Raw genomic sequence first — 23,072 nt, 5'->3', positions numbered from 1 at the left:
TAACAAGTTGTGTTTTTTGGTTCTTGCTCTCTCATAAATGTTTCAGGCAATAGTGTTTTTGAAAACACCTCTTTTGACCTTAGGGAATAGGGATCACACACGTAACTACCACCATTTTTATAAGTATCAAATTGTAAATGCCATTTTCACACCAATGACTATTGATTTATTTTACCCCAATTCACGCATGTCATAAAATAATAGCTATTGTGGATTTTTGGAGGACTATGCGCCCTAGTCAGTGGCGTGTCAAATAGGTAATATATGAAAGCAACAAGTCATGGAAGAAAATTAGGTCCTAGATAGTATTTGAATAAATAAGACAATTCTTCAAATTCAGCTTCCATGGAAAAGGATTACAAATAAACTGATATGGATTGATAAGGAATAGGAATAAGACAGTTGATAAACTAGCTTCTTTTTCTCATTTAATAATAATAATTATAATAACAAAACTAGCTTCTTTTGGTTTAATATTTTAATGATGAGTATGTATGGATTGAAGATCCATCTGTTACGTGGAATTCTTAAAGAAAGAAAAAATGTGGGTATTATTTCTAATGAAAGATTTTTTGTTTTATTAAAAGAACATAATTTCAGCCAAAAATAAATTCAATGGCAAATAGTGAAAACAAATTTTCAAAGATAAAATTTTGTTACACCACTCCAAGACAAATTAATAACTTTCTATTTTTTGTATAATTATAAAAAGCTATAACAAAACTATATTTTTTTGCAACCACTGTTGTGATTAATGGTTGAAAAGCTTAGACTTCGAGAGACAACAGGTGCTCTATAGTATAGGTAGAATCATTGTCCCTAATAAAAGACTTACAGATCAAACTTCAAACTCATCAACTATCTCACAAGTCATATCAAAACCTTAACCATTATTAGGTCACACAAGTTGCAACCATATGTCTTTAAAGCAAGGGAGTCAATACCGTATCGGAGGCTATACCGGTTTGGCCAGCGGTACGATATATTTCGGATACCGGTCAATACCGGTGTACCGTTTCGGGTTTACCGCTATTTTATATATTTAATATATATAAATTATAAATGTACTACGTCCACAATATTTTCTCAACATTTAATACAACAAATCATATGTGACTATTTTTTATTAGTTCTAATTTGAACCTACCACTAAAATAACTTTTTTACTCTACCAATAAAAACTCATAACAACCTAAAACTTAAAATTTATTGTGAAAATATTGTAAAGAATTTTTTTTAGATACATGTATCTCAATTTTCCACTGATCTCTGCCAACAAATATTTTTTAATAACTCACTTTTTTTTCTTTTTTTTTTTCACCTCCATTCATTCTCTTTTACTTTTACAATTTATTTTTCTTTATTTCTATCTTGATTTTATCTCCTCCACATGTTTAACTCTACTGCTGGGTCTTGTCTCATTTCAAATTTCAAAAGGCTAGTACTCCTTGACTGACCATCACGTGGGCACCTGCAACAAGACATAAAAAAGAAAAATAAAGAAAGCGTTGGTATCTAAACTCCAAGTAAATGCATCATATGGGTATGCTAACTTTCTCCCCAAGAGTCCAAGTATCAGAGCTCAGACGGAGTTGATTTGCGAAGAAACAGAGCAGAAGTAGAGCATAGAGACAGGTGTGACAGTGGAAGAGCCTGACATTATCAATGTTGAGGAGCTTATGCGAGACCTTGAAGATGAAGAAGATATGGATTTTGATGACGAAATCAACAGCAAGAAAAAGAAGAAGAAGAAGAAGATTAGAGGAACACAGAGTCACAAAGATTAGAGGAGCACAGATTAGGTGAGTGAAAAACTACAAAGAAATCTGTGTTTTTGTTTCAAGCCGGTATCAATTTTCCGGCCGAAATCCGGAATTTCTGCCGGTACAGCCGAAACGCTCCCGGTATTGCCGGTATTTAAACCGGTACGAAATGAGGAAGTCTTTGTACCGTTTCAGGCACCGGAACGAAAAATATCGGCCGTATCGGCCGGTACGGTACAAAACTAACTACCCTGCTTTAAAGGCAACACGCATCCACTATTATATTGTGTAATTAATATTCAACAATATTTTTCCTCGAAATGGGTAGGAGAAACATAAAAATAAGACATAGATAAACAAGACCCAATAGGCTATATTTAGAAGTCTCAATGTAGCTGCCCTTTCTAATATAAGAACCAATGGAAGGCACAAATGCTTGAATTCATTGACTGAAGGAAAAGTCAATGTTTATGTCATAGCAAACCACAATTAAGAGCATTCTCAAGGTATTAGAGCACTTGCAGCAGCTATTTAGCTCCACCAAAACACTAAAAATAAGCATGTAGCAGTGGAGCTAAATCTATATTTTTTTAACTCATTGCTACAGTGCACATCTATAAATAGATGTGCACTGTTCATGAGAGCTAAAAAAAAAATTAATTTTTTATTTTGTGTTCATATTACTTTTTTATTGTGGTGTTTTTTATTATAGTGAGATGTATTATTTTATTATGGTAGATATATTATTTTATTGTGATATTTATATTATTTTATTGTGTTGAAAATTAAAATAGATCCACTGCTGCAGCATGTGTGTAAGTAAAATAGATAAAGTAACTTTTGGTGGAGCTACATAACTAAATTTTTAGCTCCACTACTGTGGATGCTCTTACAAATACTCCATCTTAGATGTTATATCCTAAAAAATTTGCCATTTTACTACAATATACTCTCATTTTTGAGACCGCACTGTAACAACATGCTATATTGCTATCATTTTTTTATTAACTTATTTCTCTCTCTCTCTCTTTCGTGCTTGGCTCCTTCCCAAGTCTCTTCTCTCTCCTCTCTCACTTCTCCTCTGTCACACCATCTCACCCAAGCTTCTTCCTCTGCCTCTCACTATCTCAGCCAACGCTTTCATCACTGCAACCCAGAAAATATCCAAAAACTACCATAAAGAACCCTGTTGCAATCACACAAAAAACCAACCAAAAAACCAGAAAATCAGCACACAAAAAATACCCAAAACCTCACTGAAAATACCCAGAAAATACCACAAAAAAAAACACAAAAAAACAGCTTCCAAAACCCAGAAAATCAATCCTAAAACTCCATTTGTACACAGCACCAAAAATAGCCCCAAAACCCAGCAACAAACCACTGAAAAACCCTCAAAATCTCATTGCAAATCCACTACTGAGATTGTTTGCGGTGGTTGGCATTGGCGTTGGCTGGGTTCAGTGGTGGAACGGGGAGGTTTTACCTCATTTGGATCGAAGGGATCAAAGTCTAGATAGGCTTAGATCGAGTTTGAATTCAAAGATAGGGCAGAAAATGAGGTTGTTGAGTGCTGTGGTTGGAGCTGATGAGAATGAGGCTCGGATCGGCCATGGAGGTTTAGAAGGATAGCTCAGTTTTAGAGAAGGAGCTCAAAGAGGTGAGAAGTGTTTTAGGCCGACGGAGCTTGGTAGTCAGCCATGGAGCACAGGTTTGAAAGAAGATTAGATACATGGATCATGGGTTTGAGAGCAGATCAGAGAGAGGGAGAAGGTTCTAGTCTTCTAGACATGGAGCACGGGTTTTGACAGAGGGAGAGAGAGAGACGGAATAAAAAATGAATAAAAGATAAAAAATAAAAAATATTAAAATAAAGTAGTAAAAATATGGAAGTTTTGATGTAAGGTGAATTTGTAAAAAGATGTATCAAATGCTATAAAGTTGGTTTTTAAGATAGTAAATGCTAAAAATTTTAAAACCCTTATTAGGAATGCTCTAATAAGAAAGTCTAACACTCAATGCCTATTTCAGTGTAGTTTAATTTTCTCAATCATTTAAAAATGAACTCTTTTATAAAAAATTAAAAAAATAAATAAATAAATAAAAAGTTATACATTTTAAAAAATATAAGTTTAAAAAAAATGTGAATTTATGAATTTAAATAGTTTAATTGTTAAAATTTAAACTTCGTTTATACCAAAAATCAATCTATATTTTAACCTAATAATGAAAACAAATTATCAATGCCAAGTAGTCCTTATAATAAGTAGACATCTAACCTTCAAATAAACAATACTTAACAAACATCTGTTCATGGCTGTTAGGACCTTAAGATTAGAGTCAAATAGGGAGGCCAACCCCGCCGACTACCTTCACGAAAAATATCCAAAAAAAAATGTCCAATTCCCAAAAGTCCACCAAACCGACGAGAAAGCAAAGATTTTTTTTTCCCTTTTCTAACAAAACAAATGTAATAATTAATACCCCGTAACTCTTTTTTTCTTTTTTTCAAATCTATCATTTTTTTTTAGCTAAATATAAAAGAGTTAATGCAGTGGAATATGGATTTATTCAAATCCCTCGAGCCACCAAAATCCAGACACATCAGATTCAACCTAATAAAATGAGAAAAATAGAAAACCTCACAATTATTGAATTGCTACACAAGTACATGGCACCGTCATGTCCCACAGTAATTGTCTAATTGACACACACACACACTCAAAGACAAAGTTCCTATAAAAAAAAAAAAAGACAAAGTTAATTTCAACCTGTCTGTCGGTGTTGCTAATTAGTCAAACTTGAGATTATCCACCATTGTCATTGTGATGATTTACCAATGTTTAGGTAGAATGGCATTACTTAATTCACTAATTTCTTTTTTTAATTATATAATTTACATCCTAAGTCCTAACTCCTAACTTTCATTAATTTGCAAGGTAGGTTGTAGAATGTCTATTTCCATTCAATCCACACCGTTAAGTTCATCAAAATGATATCGTTTTAAAAGGTGAAAGAAAAAAAAAAAACTAAAATCAACAAGAAGATTAGATGTATTACTATTATAGAAGGTAACTAATTTGAAACCATTTTAAATTAAATGATTGAAATAAACAAAAATAAACTTCAAATGATTAAATTGAAAATATGTCAAAATTATATAATGTAATTTGTTATTTAATCTCTTTTTTCAATTTTTTTTTAAGAGTTTCAATTTATGACATCTACTCTTAGTGATAGCTCTTTGTCATCATAATAAAACGCCTATTAGTTTTTTATATAGGCGAAAATTGAACTCCAAATCTCTTATACAACCATCAAGAATTTTACTAATTGAACTAAGTAGAACTCACATTTTTTAATCTATTGAGATAAATAAAAATAACATTATTCTATATAAAAATGTTGCTTATATTATTTACCATCTCAAAAGATTATAAAGTCAAAGAACGGTCTTCTAGGACTTGGCTTGGCCTTGAGTTGACATATACTTTTAATCTATGGTGTTCATTATTATGATTACTCTTGTTATTAAGTTAAGACATTAATCTTTTTTTTATATAGTCGGAAATTTCGAACTCTAAATTTCTTATTTGACTACAAAAATTTCTATTAATTGAACTAATTGGATGATATACCTTTTACAAATACTTTGACAGCAAATAAACTTCTAGTAACAAATAAGATCCATGGCTTATACTCAGCACCTAAGGAACAAATAAAATAAAAGGAAGGGAAATGATTTATGAAAAAGAGAAAAGCGTATAATTGCCTCAGCCAGTTAGCACCCAATAGTAAAAATGGCAGCCGTAATTAAGTATTCCATTGCCATTTTCAAAAGTGAACCTACTTTTTCTTTAGAATGGAATTGAAAGTCACTTTGACAAATACAAACAAAGCAATGAAGAAAGTTCTATGGCAAAAACGTTTGGCATTAATCTATTAATGGATTATTACATGAGCCATTGGTTAAAAGAGTTTCTTCTACCATTTTCTTGAGCTGAAAGGCTATAAAAACTAGAAAATTCAGCTAGTAAGGAAAGACTTTTTTTACCTTCAAGTTTCAATGTATTCAACCATATATCCCATCACTCGTGTGAACTCAGATTGGGTTCTTTTGATAGCCACGTTCATCTGTCTTAATCCAGCAATACATGCCTCTAGCAATTTCATAGAAGGATTAAAGACTAAAATGCTAAAAACTGCATTATTGAGATTTGACATATGAATACCCCAAAATTCTGGTATCTTTTGCTTTCAAAAGAATCAAGGGTATAAAGTTAGATCATTGAGCCATTCTCCCTTACCTAATGTTGAAAGGAATAATCCATGTTTCCTACAGTACTTCTGAATTTCTAATTGGTGCACTATATAAGTAAACATGATCTAATTAGTAATCCCTTTCATTTGACAAAATTTTAAGGTATGATGGAATACAATTTTTTAAAAATTAATTGTAATTATATCAAATTTATTATTTAAGCAAAATAAACAAAAGAAAATGAACTAATCCCAATTAAATTTGCAAATGTGTTGAGTAGTGCTTGTTTTCATGCCCAAAATCCATGTCCACATGCGACTGATTAGTGCTCTTTAACTCTCCTACGTTACAATAATCTAATTAGATCATTTTTACCCTCGTTACCCCCCCCCCTCCTCCCTTTTTTTTTGAATAAAAAAGAGTAAGGACGGCCATTATCCCAACAAAGAGTAAGAGTTCCTTTTTTTTTAAGTACTGATGCTTAAGAGTTTCTTATTTATTATACTAATAATACACTAAAAAGCTCTTGTATTTTAGTGATATAACACATATTTCTTTGTTTAAAATAACAAATCAAGATTCAAATCTCTCTTGCCCTGTTATTGTAACTATCAAACCTTCTCAAAAAAAAATTATTAAAAAAAATACTAATATATATATATAGAGAGAGAGTTTCAATTTATAGTGTCTACTTCTAATATTTGTCCTCTTTATCATTAGACCAAGACACCAATCAATTTTTGATGTAGGCAAGGATTGAATCTCAAATATCTTATTCAACTATCAGAAACTTTACCAGTTTAACTTGAATAACCTAAATGCATATGGAGCTGCAATAATATCTTAATTATTGACATAAATGCATAACATACTCTAGTATAACATATAAATTGTTGTAACCATTGAATTATAAAAAATAAAAAATAAATTTAAAAAGTTTGGAGGAGTAAAACACCAGCCCAACCTCCTTCACCCTCCCTTTAAAAAAAATCCAAACAAAATTAATTAAACACTTCTTATCCTATCTCTTATAGGAGTAATTCTTAGGTACTCCCGGAGCACGGAGAATGGTACTCCCTCCTCTCACATTCATGGTGGGGTCCGCTCATTAAATTCATGATGGGGTCCACCATGAATGTGAGAGGAAGGAGCACCATTTCACTATACTCCGGGACTATCTAAGAATTTTCTCTCTTATAGTCCCCTCCATCCAAACACAATATTAATTAGTGACATGAATAATAATATACTCTAGTACAACCCTTTTTTTTCTTTTTTCTTTTTTGCTAATTTTTTTCTTTCTTATTTAGGAGTATAATTAATGGGAGTGCAATAATAGCTTTGTAATTGGTATTAAAATAGTACATGATATACTCTGATATTTTTTTTTCTTATTTAGGCAGGTACTCTAGTAACTATTAGTCTTTTTTTCTTTTTCTTTTTTTGAGAAGAGTAACTACTAGTCTAGTTAGTATAAATGCACCAATAACTATTTTAACTAATGGAAACGATAAAAGTTTCTTATCAATCTAGAGTCTAAACCATTATTGTTCAGTGATATTATTACCTAAATCTCCCACCCCAACTATTAATATATAAAATAAAAAATATTAAAAACGTCTATTTCATGACAATTACTTTTATTATTAGGTTAAAACACTAATTAGTTTATGATATAGGTTTCATGACAAAAAAAAATTTCTGATTGAGCTAACTTTTTTTATTTTTTATGATATTTACTTGTCAAAATCATGGTTTATAAACTCTAACTTTTGTTATATAATAATAATAATAATAATAATAATAATAATGTAATATATAATATAGATGATATATTTTATTTTTTGGGTAAAAATATGATTATACATGATGTTACCATATATATAAATATAATATATATATATATATATATATATTTATATATGGTATCATCTAGATTTCCGATTTATGTTTGTTTATATTTATATAATCTTTTAATAAAATTAGAAGTCCACTGCTTCTGACACAGACCGGACTTCTTCCGCGGCTTTTATCCTTAGATCAAGAAACAGAGCTAAAATTCAACAATACAATACGCGGAGAATATTATAATATCAGTCACAAATCCTACCCCACAACCACCGTTTCAAGTTCAACCCAAATTTTCTATCTGGGTCCTTTGTTTTTGTTTTTGTTTGAGTTTCGTTCTTAACTCAACTCCAATCCTCCATTAAAGGCTTTTCTTTGTCTACTACTCTGCCATTAAGAGCAACTTTTTTTTCTTCATCTACTCTGTTTCTGAGACACAGCTTGTTGGGGTTCTTTGAGTTTATTTGGTTTTATTAGTTCAGTTTTAAAATCCTTAATAATAGTTTTAGTTGGGTGGGTGGGTGGGTGTCATAGCAGAACATGTGGGGCTTTATTCTTTGTCACCCAAACAAAGGTACATGTTGAATTCTTTTGGATCTGCAAGCGTGATCTTGGGGATGGGTCTGTGCTGAATGACCTGCCATTGGTGCAGAGCCAAGCATGTCCTTTTGTACTAAGTTCTACTTCTCTCTTTTTATGTTTTTATTATAGCATCTCTTTTATTCAGTGTACTTTAATTGTGTGATGCACAAAAGGGTCTACTTTGGTTAGTCAGTTTATACTAGTTCTGTTCCTATTTTAGAGAGAGAGAGAGAGAGAGAGAGTTTTAGAAGGAGAAGAAGAAGAAAATGGGATCTGGTAATGGGATTTACTCAGAGGGAGAGTTCAATTTGGATGCAAAGTGGCTGGTTGATCCTAAGCAACTTCTTGTTGGGCCAAAGATTGGAGAGGGTGCACATGCCAAAGTTTACAAGGGGCAGTAAGTCAACCTGGGTTCTCTTTTCCTTTTTGGGGTCTGAATTCTTGTATCTCATATTTATGAGGCTTTAGTTATTGGCTTACTGTTTTAGATCATTTAATCAATGGTATATTGTTATGGTGCAGTTGTCTTAATCTTCAATTTGCTGGAATTTCTGTTTTTTCCAGATATAAAAATCAAACTGTTGCTATTAAAGTTGTTCATAGGGGAGAGACACCAGAAGAGATTGCCAAGAGAGAAGCGCGGTTTGCCAGAGAGGTTGCAATGTTATCCAGAGTCCAACACAAGAATCTAGTGAAGGTTGTTTGATAAGTATATATAGGAAATGATATTTCAATTGTTTAAGCATATGATTCTATCTATATCAGGATCTGAAATGTAAGGATAGTCAGTGAATTGTTAGTGATTAGAAGAAACCATTGAAGTGAGCATTTAATCAATATCTGACACGACTGTGTCTATTTGTGTATTACCAGTTTATTGGTGCTTGCAAGGAACCCTTTATGGTGATAGTAACTGAACTTCTAATGGGTGGGACGTTGCGTAGATACTTGTTGGATTTGCGGCCAAGCTGTTTGGATATGCGTGTGGCAGTCGGGTTTGCACTTGATATTGCTCGCGCTATGGAATGCTTACACTCCCATGGGATCATTCACCGGGATCTGAAACCTGGTACAGTTATTTTACTGTTTCGGTTGGAGTTTCTGTTGTTTGTACAGTTGTTGTTAACTCACAATCACAAAAGAAAAGAACAGAATATTTTATTAGCTGGAAGCGTGTCAAGTCTGTATTAAGTTATTTGTATTTCAATTCTAACTTCTATTAGAAGGACTCACGACAGTGTTGCATAACATGGTGAATGTGTTACTTGCATATACCATTTGTATCTCCATTTTTCAGTTGGTTGATAATTGCAATTGAATTTTGTTCTTGCAAGTAACTGACATATGAAGAAGAGTATTTAGTCCTGGGATACTTGTCAATCATGATTATAAAATTCTGTATGGTGACTGGTCGTTGACATTTTAGTAAACAACTTGAGTTGTGGGCGTCTACTAATCAACTTGAGTAGCTGTAAAAAGGGGGAAAGGGGGGGAAGAAGAAGAAAAAACACAGAAAACAAGAAAGCTTAAGATAGTATTTTAGCGGTACTCATCATGAGGTCCAGCTTTCAAAACAGTTACACAAATATGCTTTTGATGTCTGTAGGTTTCAAATTAGTATAAGTTTGCACTAAAATTCTAAAGTAGTTAAGCCAATGTTATTCTTGGAGGCATTAATTATTCTGCTACAGACATGGGAGTACATGAAGAACAGGTTGTCTTTAACTGTGAGCATGTCCAATGACATATGAGAATGCATACCTACAATTAGCATCAGAAGGTAGCTGCAAAATTTAATTTGGATTTTGAAATCTGATGGGAGGCTTTCCATTGTGTGGTAGAACTAGATTTAGCATCATTGATGGCAGTGCTTTGGTTTGTCCCATATTTATGTTTCCTTGGCTGTCCTTGTACCGCATCTCTTAGCTTCTCTGGCGGGCTATCTTAAGAGAAGGTCTACTGTCTACTGTTGATTTAGGATCACATTGCTTCTGCCAAATTCAATTTATAGTAGTTTCTTGACTTATTGTTTTTGTTTTATGTCAAAATCTGATAATCATAACAAATGAGCAAATAGTGTTTGGTCATTCCTAGTTTAACTCTTGCTCATTATAGACATGGTGAACATGAGATGGTTTCAAAAGATGAATATCTTATATTTTAGATTCTAGCTAACATCTTAGCTGAAGTAATTTTGAGCACTATCTCCAAAGTGATATCCACATAAATCAGGTGTAGCAACTTCTTGAGGAACCTAGGTTTGAGCAAAAGTTTGACGACTTTGTTTCCTTTTCTTTTGACAGAGAATTTGATCTTGACCGCAGACCATAAAACAGTTAAACTTGCAGATTTTGGTTTAGCTAGAGAAGAGTCATTAACAGAGATGATGACGGCTGAAACAGGGACATATCGTTGGATGGCTCCAGAGGTACTCAATTGCTTGAAGGTTTTAGGTTTATATTGTTCAGGCAATTGGTGTTTTGTATTTACTAATGATTCCTTTATCTATTTGGAGATAGCTTTACAGCACAGTCACGCTGAGGCACGGGGAAAAGAAGCATTACAATAACAAGGTGGATGCCTACAGCTTTGCAATTGTTCTGTGGGAGCTCATCCACAATAAATTGCCTTTTGAAGGCATGTCAAATCTACAGGCAGCATATGCAGCCGCTTTTAAGGTAGCTATATGTTTTGATCTTGTCTTATGATATATCTAAGATGGGATGATTTCTTGCATGTGTGTGATCTTAGGGTAGAACTTTAAAATAGCAACTTTAATGGTGTCTACAGTCTCATATGATCTCTTCTAGGACTATAAGACGTCAAAGGTAACAAAAAATATGCTAGCTTTGGGAGCATTTCTTTTTCAACTTAACCCATAGTGCAGGAAACTTTGAGTAATTTAGGAGAACTAGCTGACACCCCTCCCCAGCAGTTTTGTTAGGTTTGATAGGCAACATTTTACACGCCTCATTAAAAAACTACCAGGGAAAATTAACAAATTCAATCAGATGGACTTGAAATTTTTCTTAGGATAGTGCACTTGAACAATGCAGCCAGACCATCTTGGTGGAGATCACATGTAGGTTTAGAAAGATTCAGCAGCTGCTGTGTGGTGACTTAGCGGGAAAAATAATAAATGATTGCAAGGCTAAATTGCTGAAAGTAGAACCTTGTGAAAAACCTGCAACTAAAGATTTACTAAAATTGCTCTTGTAGTCCTAATTTATGTCTATCCAGTTCAAACTTTGACATTGAATGGAATGGAATGTACAATAAGCATAATTTATTCTAGAAAGGGGTCTAACATCCTTATTTGTTTTTGTATGAATCTCGATGATTAGGCCATCAGGTAATTTATTTTGCAATGTGTGCCACAAGGATTCACATTGTCCCATTGCTAGATTAAATCTCATTTATTTCTTGGAACTTTTAACATCATCCAAATATTTATTGTTTCAGAATGTGAGGCCCAATGCTGAAAACCTCCCTGAGGATTTGGGTTTGATTGTGACTTCATGTTGGAGAGCAGACGCAAACACTCGACCAAACTTCAGCCAAATTATACAGATGCTCTTGCATTATCTGTCTACTATATCGACACCAGAGCCTGTTATCCCTCCTCAGATATATGCTTCAGAGAATACTGTGTTTCCGCCAGAATCTCCTGGTACAAGTGCCTTAATGGCTGCAAGACATGACTCGGGGGAAACCCCAACATCCAACTTAGAAGACAACTCTGTAGGTTTTTTCAGTTGCTTTAGACATTGCTACTGATCCCAAATAATAATCATTAGTCAAGTTCAATACACTAAAGTCTCAGATATTGCAAAAATACTACATATTACTTCCAAAAAAAAAAAAAGTAAATTTGCTCAAACTTAGTTAGCTTAGTAAGTTGACATAGGAAATTATGTTGGAGCTGATGTTATGGTCAAGAGGCGTTCACTGAGTTCTGGAGTTGGGTTGCTGAGATGTTGTTTGACTTGTTTCATTGTAAAATAAGGTCCATCCAAAGGCCTTTACTCCTACTACATGTATGCAAGAAATCTTCCAGATTATGTAATGACTGTTAACATTCTAGTGCTAATGCATTGTATCAGATTTAGTTATGTGACCATACACTCCAAAACATGTTCTTGTCAATACTTGATTGATTCAGAACTTGAGATGATCAAATTAATGGTCAATCATGCTGACCTGTGAGAGAGAAAAGATGAAAGCATTGCAAAACAGTCATAAGTTAAAATCAAACTTCTAGAGAGAGAGTCAAAAAATGCACCTCAGGCTTTCTTATTAAATTCAAATATATGACTGAATTTAATTTAATTGTCATTTTTTTTATAAGCTAATTTAATTGTTTTTAGAAAAATACATTGTTCGTGTTGTGTTAGTCAACGTAAATGAGTAATTTAAGGTTCAACTTTAGTTTTGTGTAAAAGTAAATTAAAAAATAAAAGGTAAAAAAGGTGACTATGACATATGAGAAGGTAGGTTTGATCTTAGGTGAAAAGGAAAAAGGAAAACAGTTATTTCATCTAGAAAGAAGTTAATAATGTAGGTTTGATCTAAGATATTCAACTTTTAATTGAAGCACTAGAAAACCATTAATATCTAAAAATGTAGAACAGAATTCTTAGCAGTAATGACATAAATTAACATACTCCAACCGAGTACTGACACATGCATGCCTGAGCTACCTTTTTTATGTTTGTGTTTTAAAATCAAGACTAGAGGGGTTGGGTTCTTGTTCCTTCAAAAAAAAAAAGGGGGTTGGGTTCTTGTACTTCGGCAGAAGAGCCTTTTTTTAATTAATGGGCTGGACTAGTTTTGTTACACAATAAATGGGTTTGGGCCAAAATGACCCGGTCCAGATACAAAATACAAAAAAGGGAAAAAAAAATATCGCCGTTGCCGGGGATCGAACCCGGGTCACCCGCGTGACAGGCGGGAATACTTACCACTATACTACAACGACTCGTTGGTGGCCTTAGAATTATTGAATATTATTAGTTCTTTTCTTTCATGTGGAACATCCAAAGATATAGCCGTTACAAAAAACAAAGAAACACAATTATGAGTTTATGACAACTTTTTTAACTTATTAGTTTTTAGTTTTTACCTTACTGGAGTAAAAATAAATACATAATAGTAAATTTTTTTTAATTACTTAAGAAAATATTTCACTAGAAATTTGCTTTAAAAGTTTTGAATTTTCTACAAAACTTACTGTTGTTGGAGTATTCTTTCCACCTTAACCAATCTCCTCTTATATATTATGTAAAATAATTGAATCTACTGTCTTGTATTATACTATTATCATCACTATAAAAGTATAATAAATGGAATACCAGTTTAGATTACAGTCAAGATTTTCTAGGAATGATTTTTTGCTAAAAAGATAACATAAAACTTTTCAAAATTATCATTTTTTTTTCAAGATACAATCAAACTTTTACATAATAAATAAATAAATGGATAAAAGTAATTTTATTTATATATATCATCATTAGATTCGGTTTTAAAAAAATATTTCATTTTATCATCTCAAAAACTACTTTATCTATTATACCATATCATTTTACAATATATCCAACATCCCAACTTTTTTAACTTACCATACAACACATTAAAATAATATATCTACATAATAAAATAATATAACTCAATACCCAAATAAAACCTAAAGCCCAATAAAATATTATTTTAAAAATATACCATCTTGCTACAATACCATCTTATTTATAAGATGATACTGTAGCGAAATTGTAAAATATTTTACAACTATCACTCCGGATAATGCTCAGTTTTTGTTGATCGATGGTAAAAAATACCATTTTGGTGGGTTTACATGTTGGAAAAACATAGTTTGTATCGCATACAAAACATACGTAACAGAAAATTAATAGATCTACTTCATTCGCAATTGATAATATGTATTATGTAAATTTCAGAATTATAAGAATAAGAGAGCGCACCTTAGTGCAGTGAAATTCAAAACCAAATATTAGAAGTACTTAAGAACACTTTTAATCTTCACTCCAATTCCACTTATACCCAAGAAGTATGGTCTCTCAATCATATTTATACGTATGTGTTCAAGGGAGAATAAGAGAGTGGCTTACATTCACATACACACCATTTTGATCGTGACTTTAGATCTCACTCCTGATATATCAAAGTAACCTACACTTCATGATCATATTTATTATTCTCTTAGGATTGAGAGTTCATGTAAATAAAAGTCGTGAGATTTATTATTTATTTGACAGTCGTTAGTAGAATAATAAATCTCATAGCAATCTAGTTCAATATGTCTTAATACTTAAAACATATTAACATACCAACTAGAAGTCTCTACTTCCATGATCAAGACAAATCATCTTAGTTGATATGTTATAATCTTCGCAAATAAAATGCCCAATTTCATTATCGACTACGAACTAAAATTCTGAGTTTACAAAGAACTTGTGATTTATATCATCTATGACTAAATCACATGCAATGCATCTCATGGACTATATGATAATGTTCAAATATTCATGTTACCGTTATTTTAGATAATAATAAAACAACTTTATTAATCACAACATAATATCATACTTAATTTCATACATAGTATCATATAATAGGATTTAAAAGACACATATCCTAACATTACATCACCAGTACTAATGCTCTAACCAAATAGATGATAAAATTATATTTATAAAATCCACCAAAGTCTTCTAGAACCATACCATTGACAAGATTTTTGTTGAAGTAATTGATTGTGTGAACTTACCATTCTTTTTTAACACAATAGAATTGTCACCAATTGCATGAACTCTTCCCCCCACTCTACCAAATAGAATTGTCCTAAAAGTTAGCTAGGAGAGGCTTAGATTTAGTGTGTCTTATGCCCTGAACCCGATGGGATACTGCCATGTGGCAATTTATGGACACATGGCAACATTCGGATAATGCTCAATTTTTGTTGGTCGATGGTATAAAATACCATTTTGGGGGGTTTACAATCCCTAGTAGTAATGATCTAACCAAATGGATGATAAAATTATATTTTATAAAATCCACCAAAGTCTTCTAGAACCATACCATTGACACAATTTGTTGAGGTAATTGATTATGTGAACTCACCACTTCTTCTTTTTCTTTTTTTTTCTTTTTTTTTTACACAATAGAATTGTCACCAATTGTGTGAGCTCATTATTTTTTTCTCTACCAAATAGAATTGTCCCAAAAGTTAGCTAGGAGAAGTTTAGATTTAGTGTGTCTTATGCACTGGATCCGATGGGATGCTACCATGTGACAATTTATGGACACATGGCAACATTCTATTGGGTCTAATGCACAAGACACTAGACCTAAGCTAAAACCGTGACACAATTTTTCTAAATTCTCAAAGAGTCACCGTCACACATGGTACAAAAAGTCTATAGATACACACTTTGTCACACATATTATTACATCTTATGAATGTATCAAGTGGCGATTGGATTGCTCTTCACCAATCAATAGCTAGCAGTGGTCCCATATGTAAGAAACATAATCTAACCACAAACAAAAATTCTAAGACAATATAAAAACTACAGTTTTTGTCACAACTCTTAATAGACTAGATTGTGAATGCTGAAAAAAAAATAACAGATTTATATAAAAGTAATAGGCAATCAACCAAAATGTGATACATAGATAAAGGTGGCTTCTTATACGTTACTAAAATTACTCAATCACCATTTCAGAAAGGTGAAAGTCTTGGAACCGCGTAATTAACAGTAAGATTCTATTTTGCTGAGGTTCAAAGGGCAAAAAAGAAAGCAAAAAGTTTGGAAGAAAGTCAAATCAAACACAGACCTGAGTCATTTTGTAGAACACGAGGGGCAGAAAGGGAAATCCAGAAAAGTGTTCGAAACGTTTCTATGTACTGGCTTGGGGAGCAAGGAAGCTAAGCACTGAGTCCCCACTCCCCACGAAAATTCACTATAATGACACTTTTTCTCGGATTTCGAAGTTCCGAGCTTCCCGACATCCTTCGAGCTTCGTGTCCGAACCAACTGCCTCGGATCCAGGTTTAGTCAACGGTGGGCCACACTCAGACCAAACTCCAAAACCCCCATTGGCCATTGACCCAGTCCAACAAAAGCATTTCTATTCCAAACCTTAGCCTCGGTTTACAAGCCTCTCATAACGACACCAAAGCTGTGTTTTCCCGCTCTCTCTCTCTCTCTCTCTCTCTCTCTCTTTATATAACTCTCTCTCTCTCAGTTCACTTAACTTAGTCGAGTGTACAAAAGGCGAAGCTTAACACACAATAACTAAGCTCTCTCACTCTCTCTGTACAGTTTGTGTTTAGCTTCAACATCGTCTATCTAGCTCTTAAGAACATGGCAAGGTAAGCCTAAGATTATCAATAAGTAAATATATAGATAAAGTTTTTATCTTTTTCTTTTGGGTGTCTCGTTTTTACATTTTTGTTGTGATATTAAGAGTCTATGATGCGCAGAATACTAATCAATTTTTTTTTCTTCGTTTTTTTTTTTGGTTTAAGTTTCTGCGATTTATTTGGATGCACCTTTTATTAATTGGGTATTATATATTAGTTGATTTTATAGTAAAAAAAAATGCTTTTTTTTTTTTTTGTACTACTGGATTAGGTTATGAAATTTATAGGTAACTTGTTACTAGTTTTGGAAACCCTTTTGTCAGAGGAAAATTCTCTTGCAAGATTTTATACTTTATTGGTGGTTACCTTATTTGGTTAAATGCTGATGTTGAAGGATGTGATAAGAAAAAAGTTTGTGTCTTTCTATTGGAAGCAAATATTAATGTCCCTTTCTTTTATTCCATATCTTGACGAGGAAACAGATATTTGGATGTATTTTTGAGACACCCACTTCAGGTCTTATCAACTGTGTTCCATACCCCTGTAGCTGGGTTTGGTTTGGTGGTGAAACCTAAACTTTCTTCCTACTCCACAATGCAGCAATGTGAGGAGTGTTCTGGATGATGATCACTTTTTGTTGGAATAAATGTTAAATTAAAAATTAATCAATATCATTCAAAAGGGGGGGGGGGGGAAGTGAAGATTGGAGTTAGTTTATATGGCACATAACAGCCAGTTGATAGGGTACAGAGTACTGACATCTCATTCTTTAATTATACTGTATTCCTTATGCTTGTCTATTTGAAGAAGTATCTCAATCATAAATCTTCTCAAGGAAAAGAAAATCAAGCTTAAAAATATAATCTTTTATTGGAGGAAATTGAAAATGCACATATTTTTTTAGCTTCCTTTTAGATATCGATCTGTGGTAAATAAATCCTTAATGAGTTTCATATATAATATTATATCTTTGAAAGATTAAGAAAATGAGACTTTGTAAGATTTCAATGTACTGATTGGAGTCAGTTGTAGATGGTAGTGAATCTTCTATCGTTTGAACTTATTGATTGGGCAGGTCATTCCCTTCCGTATGCATTATTATCTTAATAAGTAGTGATCTGCATGTTAGGAAATTTATAAACTACTCAGATATCTAGTCTAGTCTCTTAATAAGTTAATATAGTTTCAATTAAAAATCTTTAGGAAGCAACAGGTATAGAAAAACTACTTGAATGTGTTTCAATCTATTAATGTTCAATTTGTTGCGTGTCTCATCTTGAGTGCCTTTCTCTCTTTCATTTTTGCCATACTCTGACTTTATTATCTTTCTGCTCTACTAGGTTGGCCCAATGTTTTTGACTGTGCAAAATATGCATACTACAATTTTGGGTTTTGTGTTTGCTTGATCAGTGTCAAAGTCTTAAAGGAGCCTTTCCACCACTAGATTTGCCCAAATTGATTTTAAGTGGGTGGCAATACAAACTTACTCTTAGCATTCCTTGCAACATTGTCCCATACATGTGTTTATCAAATATAATTGTACCATACATGATGTCTTGGACCTCAGTGTTGAGTCATATCATATGATTTGCTGATACTTTATGCATTTCAGCAATGATGTTCTACCCTAATGGTTGACTCCTGCTTTTTCCTTCATGCAAACTCTTTTTTTTTTCTTTTCCTTCTGGTTCTTGTAATCTTGTTCTTTGCAAACCTTTTTAAATATTGGACTTATAACATATTTCTGCTTATAGATATAGGATGTCTTATTACTGGAATTCTAAGCTTATAATAGCAAATCATTCTTGCAGGGCTTGGCTAATCAATAGCAGGGCATTGGCAAGGAAAGTGAGAAATGTTACGTGTTCTGCTGCTCATCAAATCAAAGACTGTGGGGCAAATCGTGAATGCCCAAATTGCCATTGTCGTATAGACAATAGTGATGTAAGTTGGAACTTGAACATTTACTCAGCTTTCATACCATTCCTTGCTGTTAACTTGTACACTAAATATGCCTAGAAAATTGTCTTTTAGATACCTCAACATTATTTAATTTTTATCTATTCTTTTAGAACCTATAACTAAATGCATTTCATGCTATTACTTTTTTCTTTTTCTTACGAGTAGAAGGTATTCACCATCTTTATCAAGGAAAGCTTGTAAAACCATTTTTGCAGAATTGTTTGACATGGATATCCTTGACTAGTTGTAGACTTATGTTGCTAACATTGCTGCTTCTCCTGCAAAGGTTTCTCCTGAATGGCCTGGCCTGCCTGTTGGTGTGAAGTTTGAGCCTTCTGATGCAGAGCTCTTAGAACATTTAGCAGCAAAATGTGGTGTTGGAAACTCAAATCCACACTTGTTTATTGATGAGTTCATCCCAACACTTGAGGGGGACAAAGGAATTTGCTACAGCCATCCGGAAGACCTTCCAGGTGAGGGAATATATAAAGAATCTGCAATTCCATTCTATCATTGGTATCCATGGTAGTGTATTGAGTACAGAATCTGCAATATAAATCGAGGAACAATCAGATTAATGTGTTAGCACAAAAAAAAGGATAAGATTACCATCTGAAATTTGCTTATTTTTTAAAATCTGGAAGGCTGCTGATTTTGATGCTTCTGTTTTTAAAAGGAGAAAGGGCAATCTAAGAGTTTGAAAAAGGGAGAAGAAAGAAAAGAAATGTATAAAAGTGAAACCTGGCTGAGCGGTTTTTGAATTGTAGCACATGCCATGGTTTCCTCCCCAAAAAAGGGGGAAAAAAGATAGAAAGAAAGCACCCCATCATAACTGGGGTTTGTGAAATTGAAATTAGCAGCCAACAGAAAACTTGATCTTGCTAAAATTTCTCTATTTCAAATAATTTGATGTGGTTGCTGAATTACTGAGCTCAAACAATAAAATATGGTTATTCAATCATTGAGTTCATTCTAATTTTTTTATTTAGTTCCTACCTAAATCACTTCCTCAATTCCTTATTTTATTTTATTATTCCTGTGTTGAATGGTCAAATGTAATGATAATGTGGTTACCCAATTTGAACTGATTTTGGAATTATTGTGCCCCTATTCTCATAAGTTCTCAATCTATATGTAAATGTGTATGTAATTTGACCAAAATTGGACCAACTAATGCAACCTCATAGAGCTGAGTCAATCAAACTATGGTCTAAATTGCTGTTTTTTTTTCCTTCTAAATTTCCAGGTGCTAAGAAAGATGGAAGCAGTGTCCATTTCTTTCACAGAACCACTAATGCATATGCTTCTGGTCAACGGAAACGCCGCAAGATCCAAAGTGAACATAGTTTGACTGAGGGGCCTGTCCGCTGGCACAAGACAGGTAAGACAAAACCTTTGATGGAAAATGGATTGCAGAAAGGCTGTAAGAAGATAATGGTACTGTATAAGAGTTCAAAGAAGGGCTCCAAGCCTGATAAATCCAATTGGGTGATGCATCAATATCATCTAGGAACTGAAGAAAATGAGAAGGAAGGTGAATTTGTGGTTTCAAAAATTTTCTATCAACAGCAGAAGCAGACTGAAAATAATGATGGCAATCTGGTGGTTGAGGATTCTGACATTATGACGCCGAGAACTAGTCCAAGGACCCCAAAAGCAAATCCTCCTAATCCACCACGTCCAGGAATATCTGTTCAGAGTGATGATGTTGTTGAAAATAATGACCTGTCATCTCTCCAGGTATGTGGCAATTTCTTTAATATATTTTTGTGTGATGTAGTCAATATACACCCGGGGTGAACTATTGGTGGTATTTAAGTTATGAGCAAGGGGATGAAGGGAAAAGATCATGTTGGAAATAAGAGAAAAGAAAAGCAAGATGTGGTAACTGTTAATGAAATTAATTTTTGAGTGGTTTCTTAATTTTAAACTTCTATAGGCAAAAGAAGGTGGGTGGAAGGGGGGGGGGGGTGGGACATAAAATGACCATATTATGAAAAACCAGTAGAATATATATATATATATATATATATATATATATAAATTTCTAAGATGCCTCAATGTGTTAAATCTTAACTGAAATCAATATTTGTGGATTAGGAAGTAGAATTTGTCTCAGAAGCATCTCATGCCCCTCCATCAGATATTAAGGCTGAAGACAACATGGACTACCCTGCATGGCTGGCAGGGGAATCTCAGGCTGTCGAGAACTCTGATTTAAACTGCATGAATGATTCATTACTGTGCACGGAGATTTTCAATAATTATGCTCCTCTAAATAATTCAGGACTGAATCACATCTCTCATACTGGCTTTTCTAGCAACACAAATGAGATGACCTTAAACAATAGTGCATCTTCTGGAATTCCTGACCTTGAGAACATATATCTGGATACTCCACCCGATTTCCAGCTTGCTGTAAGTTTCACTTTCTTCTATTCTTTCTCTACTTTTATGCATCTGATTTCCAGCTTGAGAACACAAATGAGAAGATTTCTAACATATTGCTGATCTTTGTCATTTATGCGTATAGGATTTGCAGTTTGGTTCTCAAGATAGTGTTCTCAGTTGGATGGACCGGTTATGAGATGACATTATGTAGCTAACCCGGGAATTAAATTGAATTCCCAATTTTGTTCCATCCAAAGTCTGGATGTTTCCTCGACGGCAATGACTTGATTTCATTGTTTTAGGGACATCGGAGTTTGCCCATCTCTGCTGGGGCAATGGTTTTTTTTAACTCTGCAAGGCTTTAAGGTACACAAGACCATGGAGTTGGCCGAACCTTTCGGCTGTCTAGTACCAGAGATCTGGACCTGGAGCTTATACCATGGTCAAGCTGAAATGGCAATGACTTTTTGTGTTCTAGCTCTATCTCGGCTTCTTTGTCTTAGTATCAATGCACCATGTAGGTGCCTGGATCTGGTGAATCCTGTATTTAATGCTGTTGGTGCTCTTAGGTTTGAAATATTAAGCGGCTTGTCATTTAGATATTTGTTGCTTCTGTGGTAGTTAAAGCATCTCATTGGATACACACGTGGAAAGCATGGAAGCAGCAACTAAATAGAAACATTTGAAACATTGACATTTGTTAATGTATTGTAAGAAAGCTTATTGCATTGATAGAATTGGCTTTGTTGTCTGTTGCATGCTCTTTTCTTAATTTTCTGTTGTTATAAAGAAAAATAGAATTGCATTATTTAGTGGCCATCTTGTTTATTCTACTTCATTCTCATGTTAGTAGAAGCTTTCCACCATTCAAACACATAGCAAAACACTCATGAGAGAACTAGAGGCTAGGGAAGGTAATATATTACGTTGGGGAGTGGTGTCTCTGCTTCAATTTGCTATAGTTGATCAAATGATCAATCCAAGAATCTAAAATAGAAAATAGTAACCGATGCCAAGAAAAAATATTAAGATCTATAGGTTATCAATCAAAAGTTAACAGAGCATGGTGGCAGAGAGAAAGCCAGAGAGAGCCAGAAAAAACAGAATGGTGGTCTTACTCTAGAGGTGTGATGCTACTAGTTGACTGTAATCAAGGTTGTCAAAATCGGGATCTTATATAGGATTGTTAAATGTAGGTGGGATCGTGAATCGTAGGATCCTGAATCATAAGATCTTATATATTTTCAAATTTAAAACAAAAAACACATTGATAATGACTTTGTATGTTAAATAATCACGTAAATTATAAATTCATCAATAAAAAAACTAAGATTTAGATGTAATTTGCATGTCATACATCGCTAAGTCTATACTAAAAAAACAAATATATTTAAGTTTTGATCCAATGTATTTAAAAAGTTCAATAAATGTTTAATTAGTAACCAAATACCAAAATATTTATCAAAACATATGGAAAATATTTTCCAAGTTCTAAGTTCCAAGTTTGAAATCTAAAATAAGTTAGCAAATGGAAACTAGCTAATTACAATATGAAATCCAAAAGTGTAGTGAACATTTAATTATTCACATTCTAAGGTTCTTACAACCACTGTCCTAAATTCCTAATCATCATCTATGTAAATATTATATATTTGTATACTATAACTATAAAAGACATCAAGATACAATTTTACACTCAACTATTCAGTTGTACTACTCAGCAACAATTAAAGAGCATACTCAAAAAAATCAATCAATCAATACACAAATACAAGCATAGTTGATAAAATTATATATATAAAAATATTATAGTAATATTAGAAAACAAATTAGTATATTGATCAAACAGATTAATAACATTATAGCTTAAAAGTTAACAAAG

The 23,072-nt window shown here is 33.1% G+C and overlaps 2 protein-coding genes and 1 non-coding gene across 5 annotated transcripts; 2 read left to right on the top strand and 1 right to left on the bottom strand.

The window, feature by feature from the left end:
- The first annotated feature begins 8,485 nt into the window (after positions 1-8,485).
- On the top strand, positions 8,486-12,566 carry LOC142622336 (serine/threonine-protein kinase STY13). Of its 2 annotated transcripts, none has more exons than XM_075795788.1 (6): positions 8,486-8,851; positions 9,019-9,151; positions 9,328-9,523; positions 10,758-10,882; positions 10,974-11,132; positions 11,917-12,566. In XM_075795788.1, the coding sequence occupies exons 1-6, from the start codon at positions 8,721-8,723 to the stop codon at positions 12,229-12,231; spliced, it is 1,059 nt and encodes a 352-aa protein (XP_075651903.1). In that variant the 5' UTR covers positions 8,486-8,720; the 3' UTR covers positions 12,232-12,566. The 2 variants fall into 2 exon arrangements, with proteins under 2 accessions (XP_075651903.1, XP_075651902.1); XM_075795787.1 differs by having other exon boundaries at positions 8,592-8,885.
- A 794-nt stretch (positions 12,567-13,360) lies between these two features.
- Positions 13,361-13,432, bottom strand: TRNAD-GUC (transfer RNA aspartic acid (anticodon GUC)). The gene has a single exon. It is a non-coding gene; the product is annotated as a tRNA-Asp (tRNA).
- A 3,294-nt stretch (positions 13,433-16,726) lies between these two features.
- Positions 16,727-21,941, top strand: LOC142605754 (SUPPRESSOR OF GAMMA RESPONSE 1-like). 2 transcript variants are annotated; one of them, XM_075777198.1, is made up of 6 exons: positions 16,727-16,846; positions 18,649-18,781; positions 19,086-19,272; positions 20,046-20,539; positions 20,900-21,217; positions 21,333-21,941. In XM_075777198.1, the coding sequence occupies exons 1-6, from the start codon at positions 16,839-16,841 to the stop codon at positions 21,384-21,386; spliced, it is 1,194 nt and encodes a 397-aa protein (XP_075633313.1). In that variant the 5' UTR covers positions 16,727-16,838; the 3' UTR covers positions 21,387-21,941. The 2 variants fall into 2 exon arrangements, with proteins under 2 accessions (XP_075633313.1, XP_075633317.1); XM_075777202.1 differs by having other exon boundaries at positions 21,342-21,474.
- The last annotated feature ends 1,131 nt before the right edge of the window (positions 21,942-23,072 follow it).

This window comes from Castanea sativa, chromosome 1 (genome assembly GCF_040712315.1).
Source record: "Castanea sativa cultivar Marrone di Chiusa Pesio chromosome 1, ASM4071231v1".
NCBI classification, from domain to species: Eukaryota; Viridiplantae; Streptophyta; class Magnoliopsida; order Fagales; family Fagaceae; genus Castanea; species Castanea sativa.
This window is presented reverse-complemented; position numbering and strand designations above follow the sequence as displayed.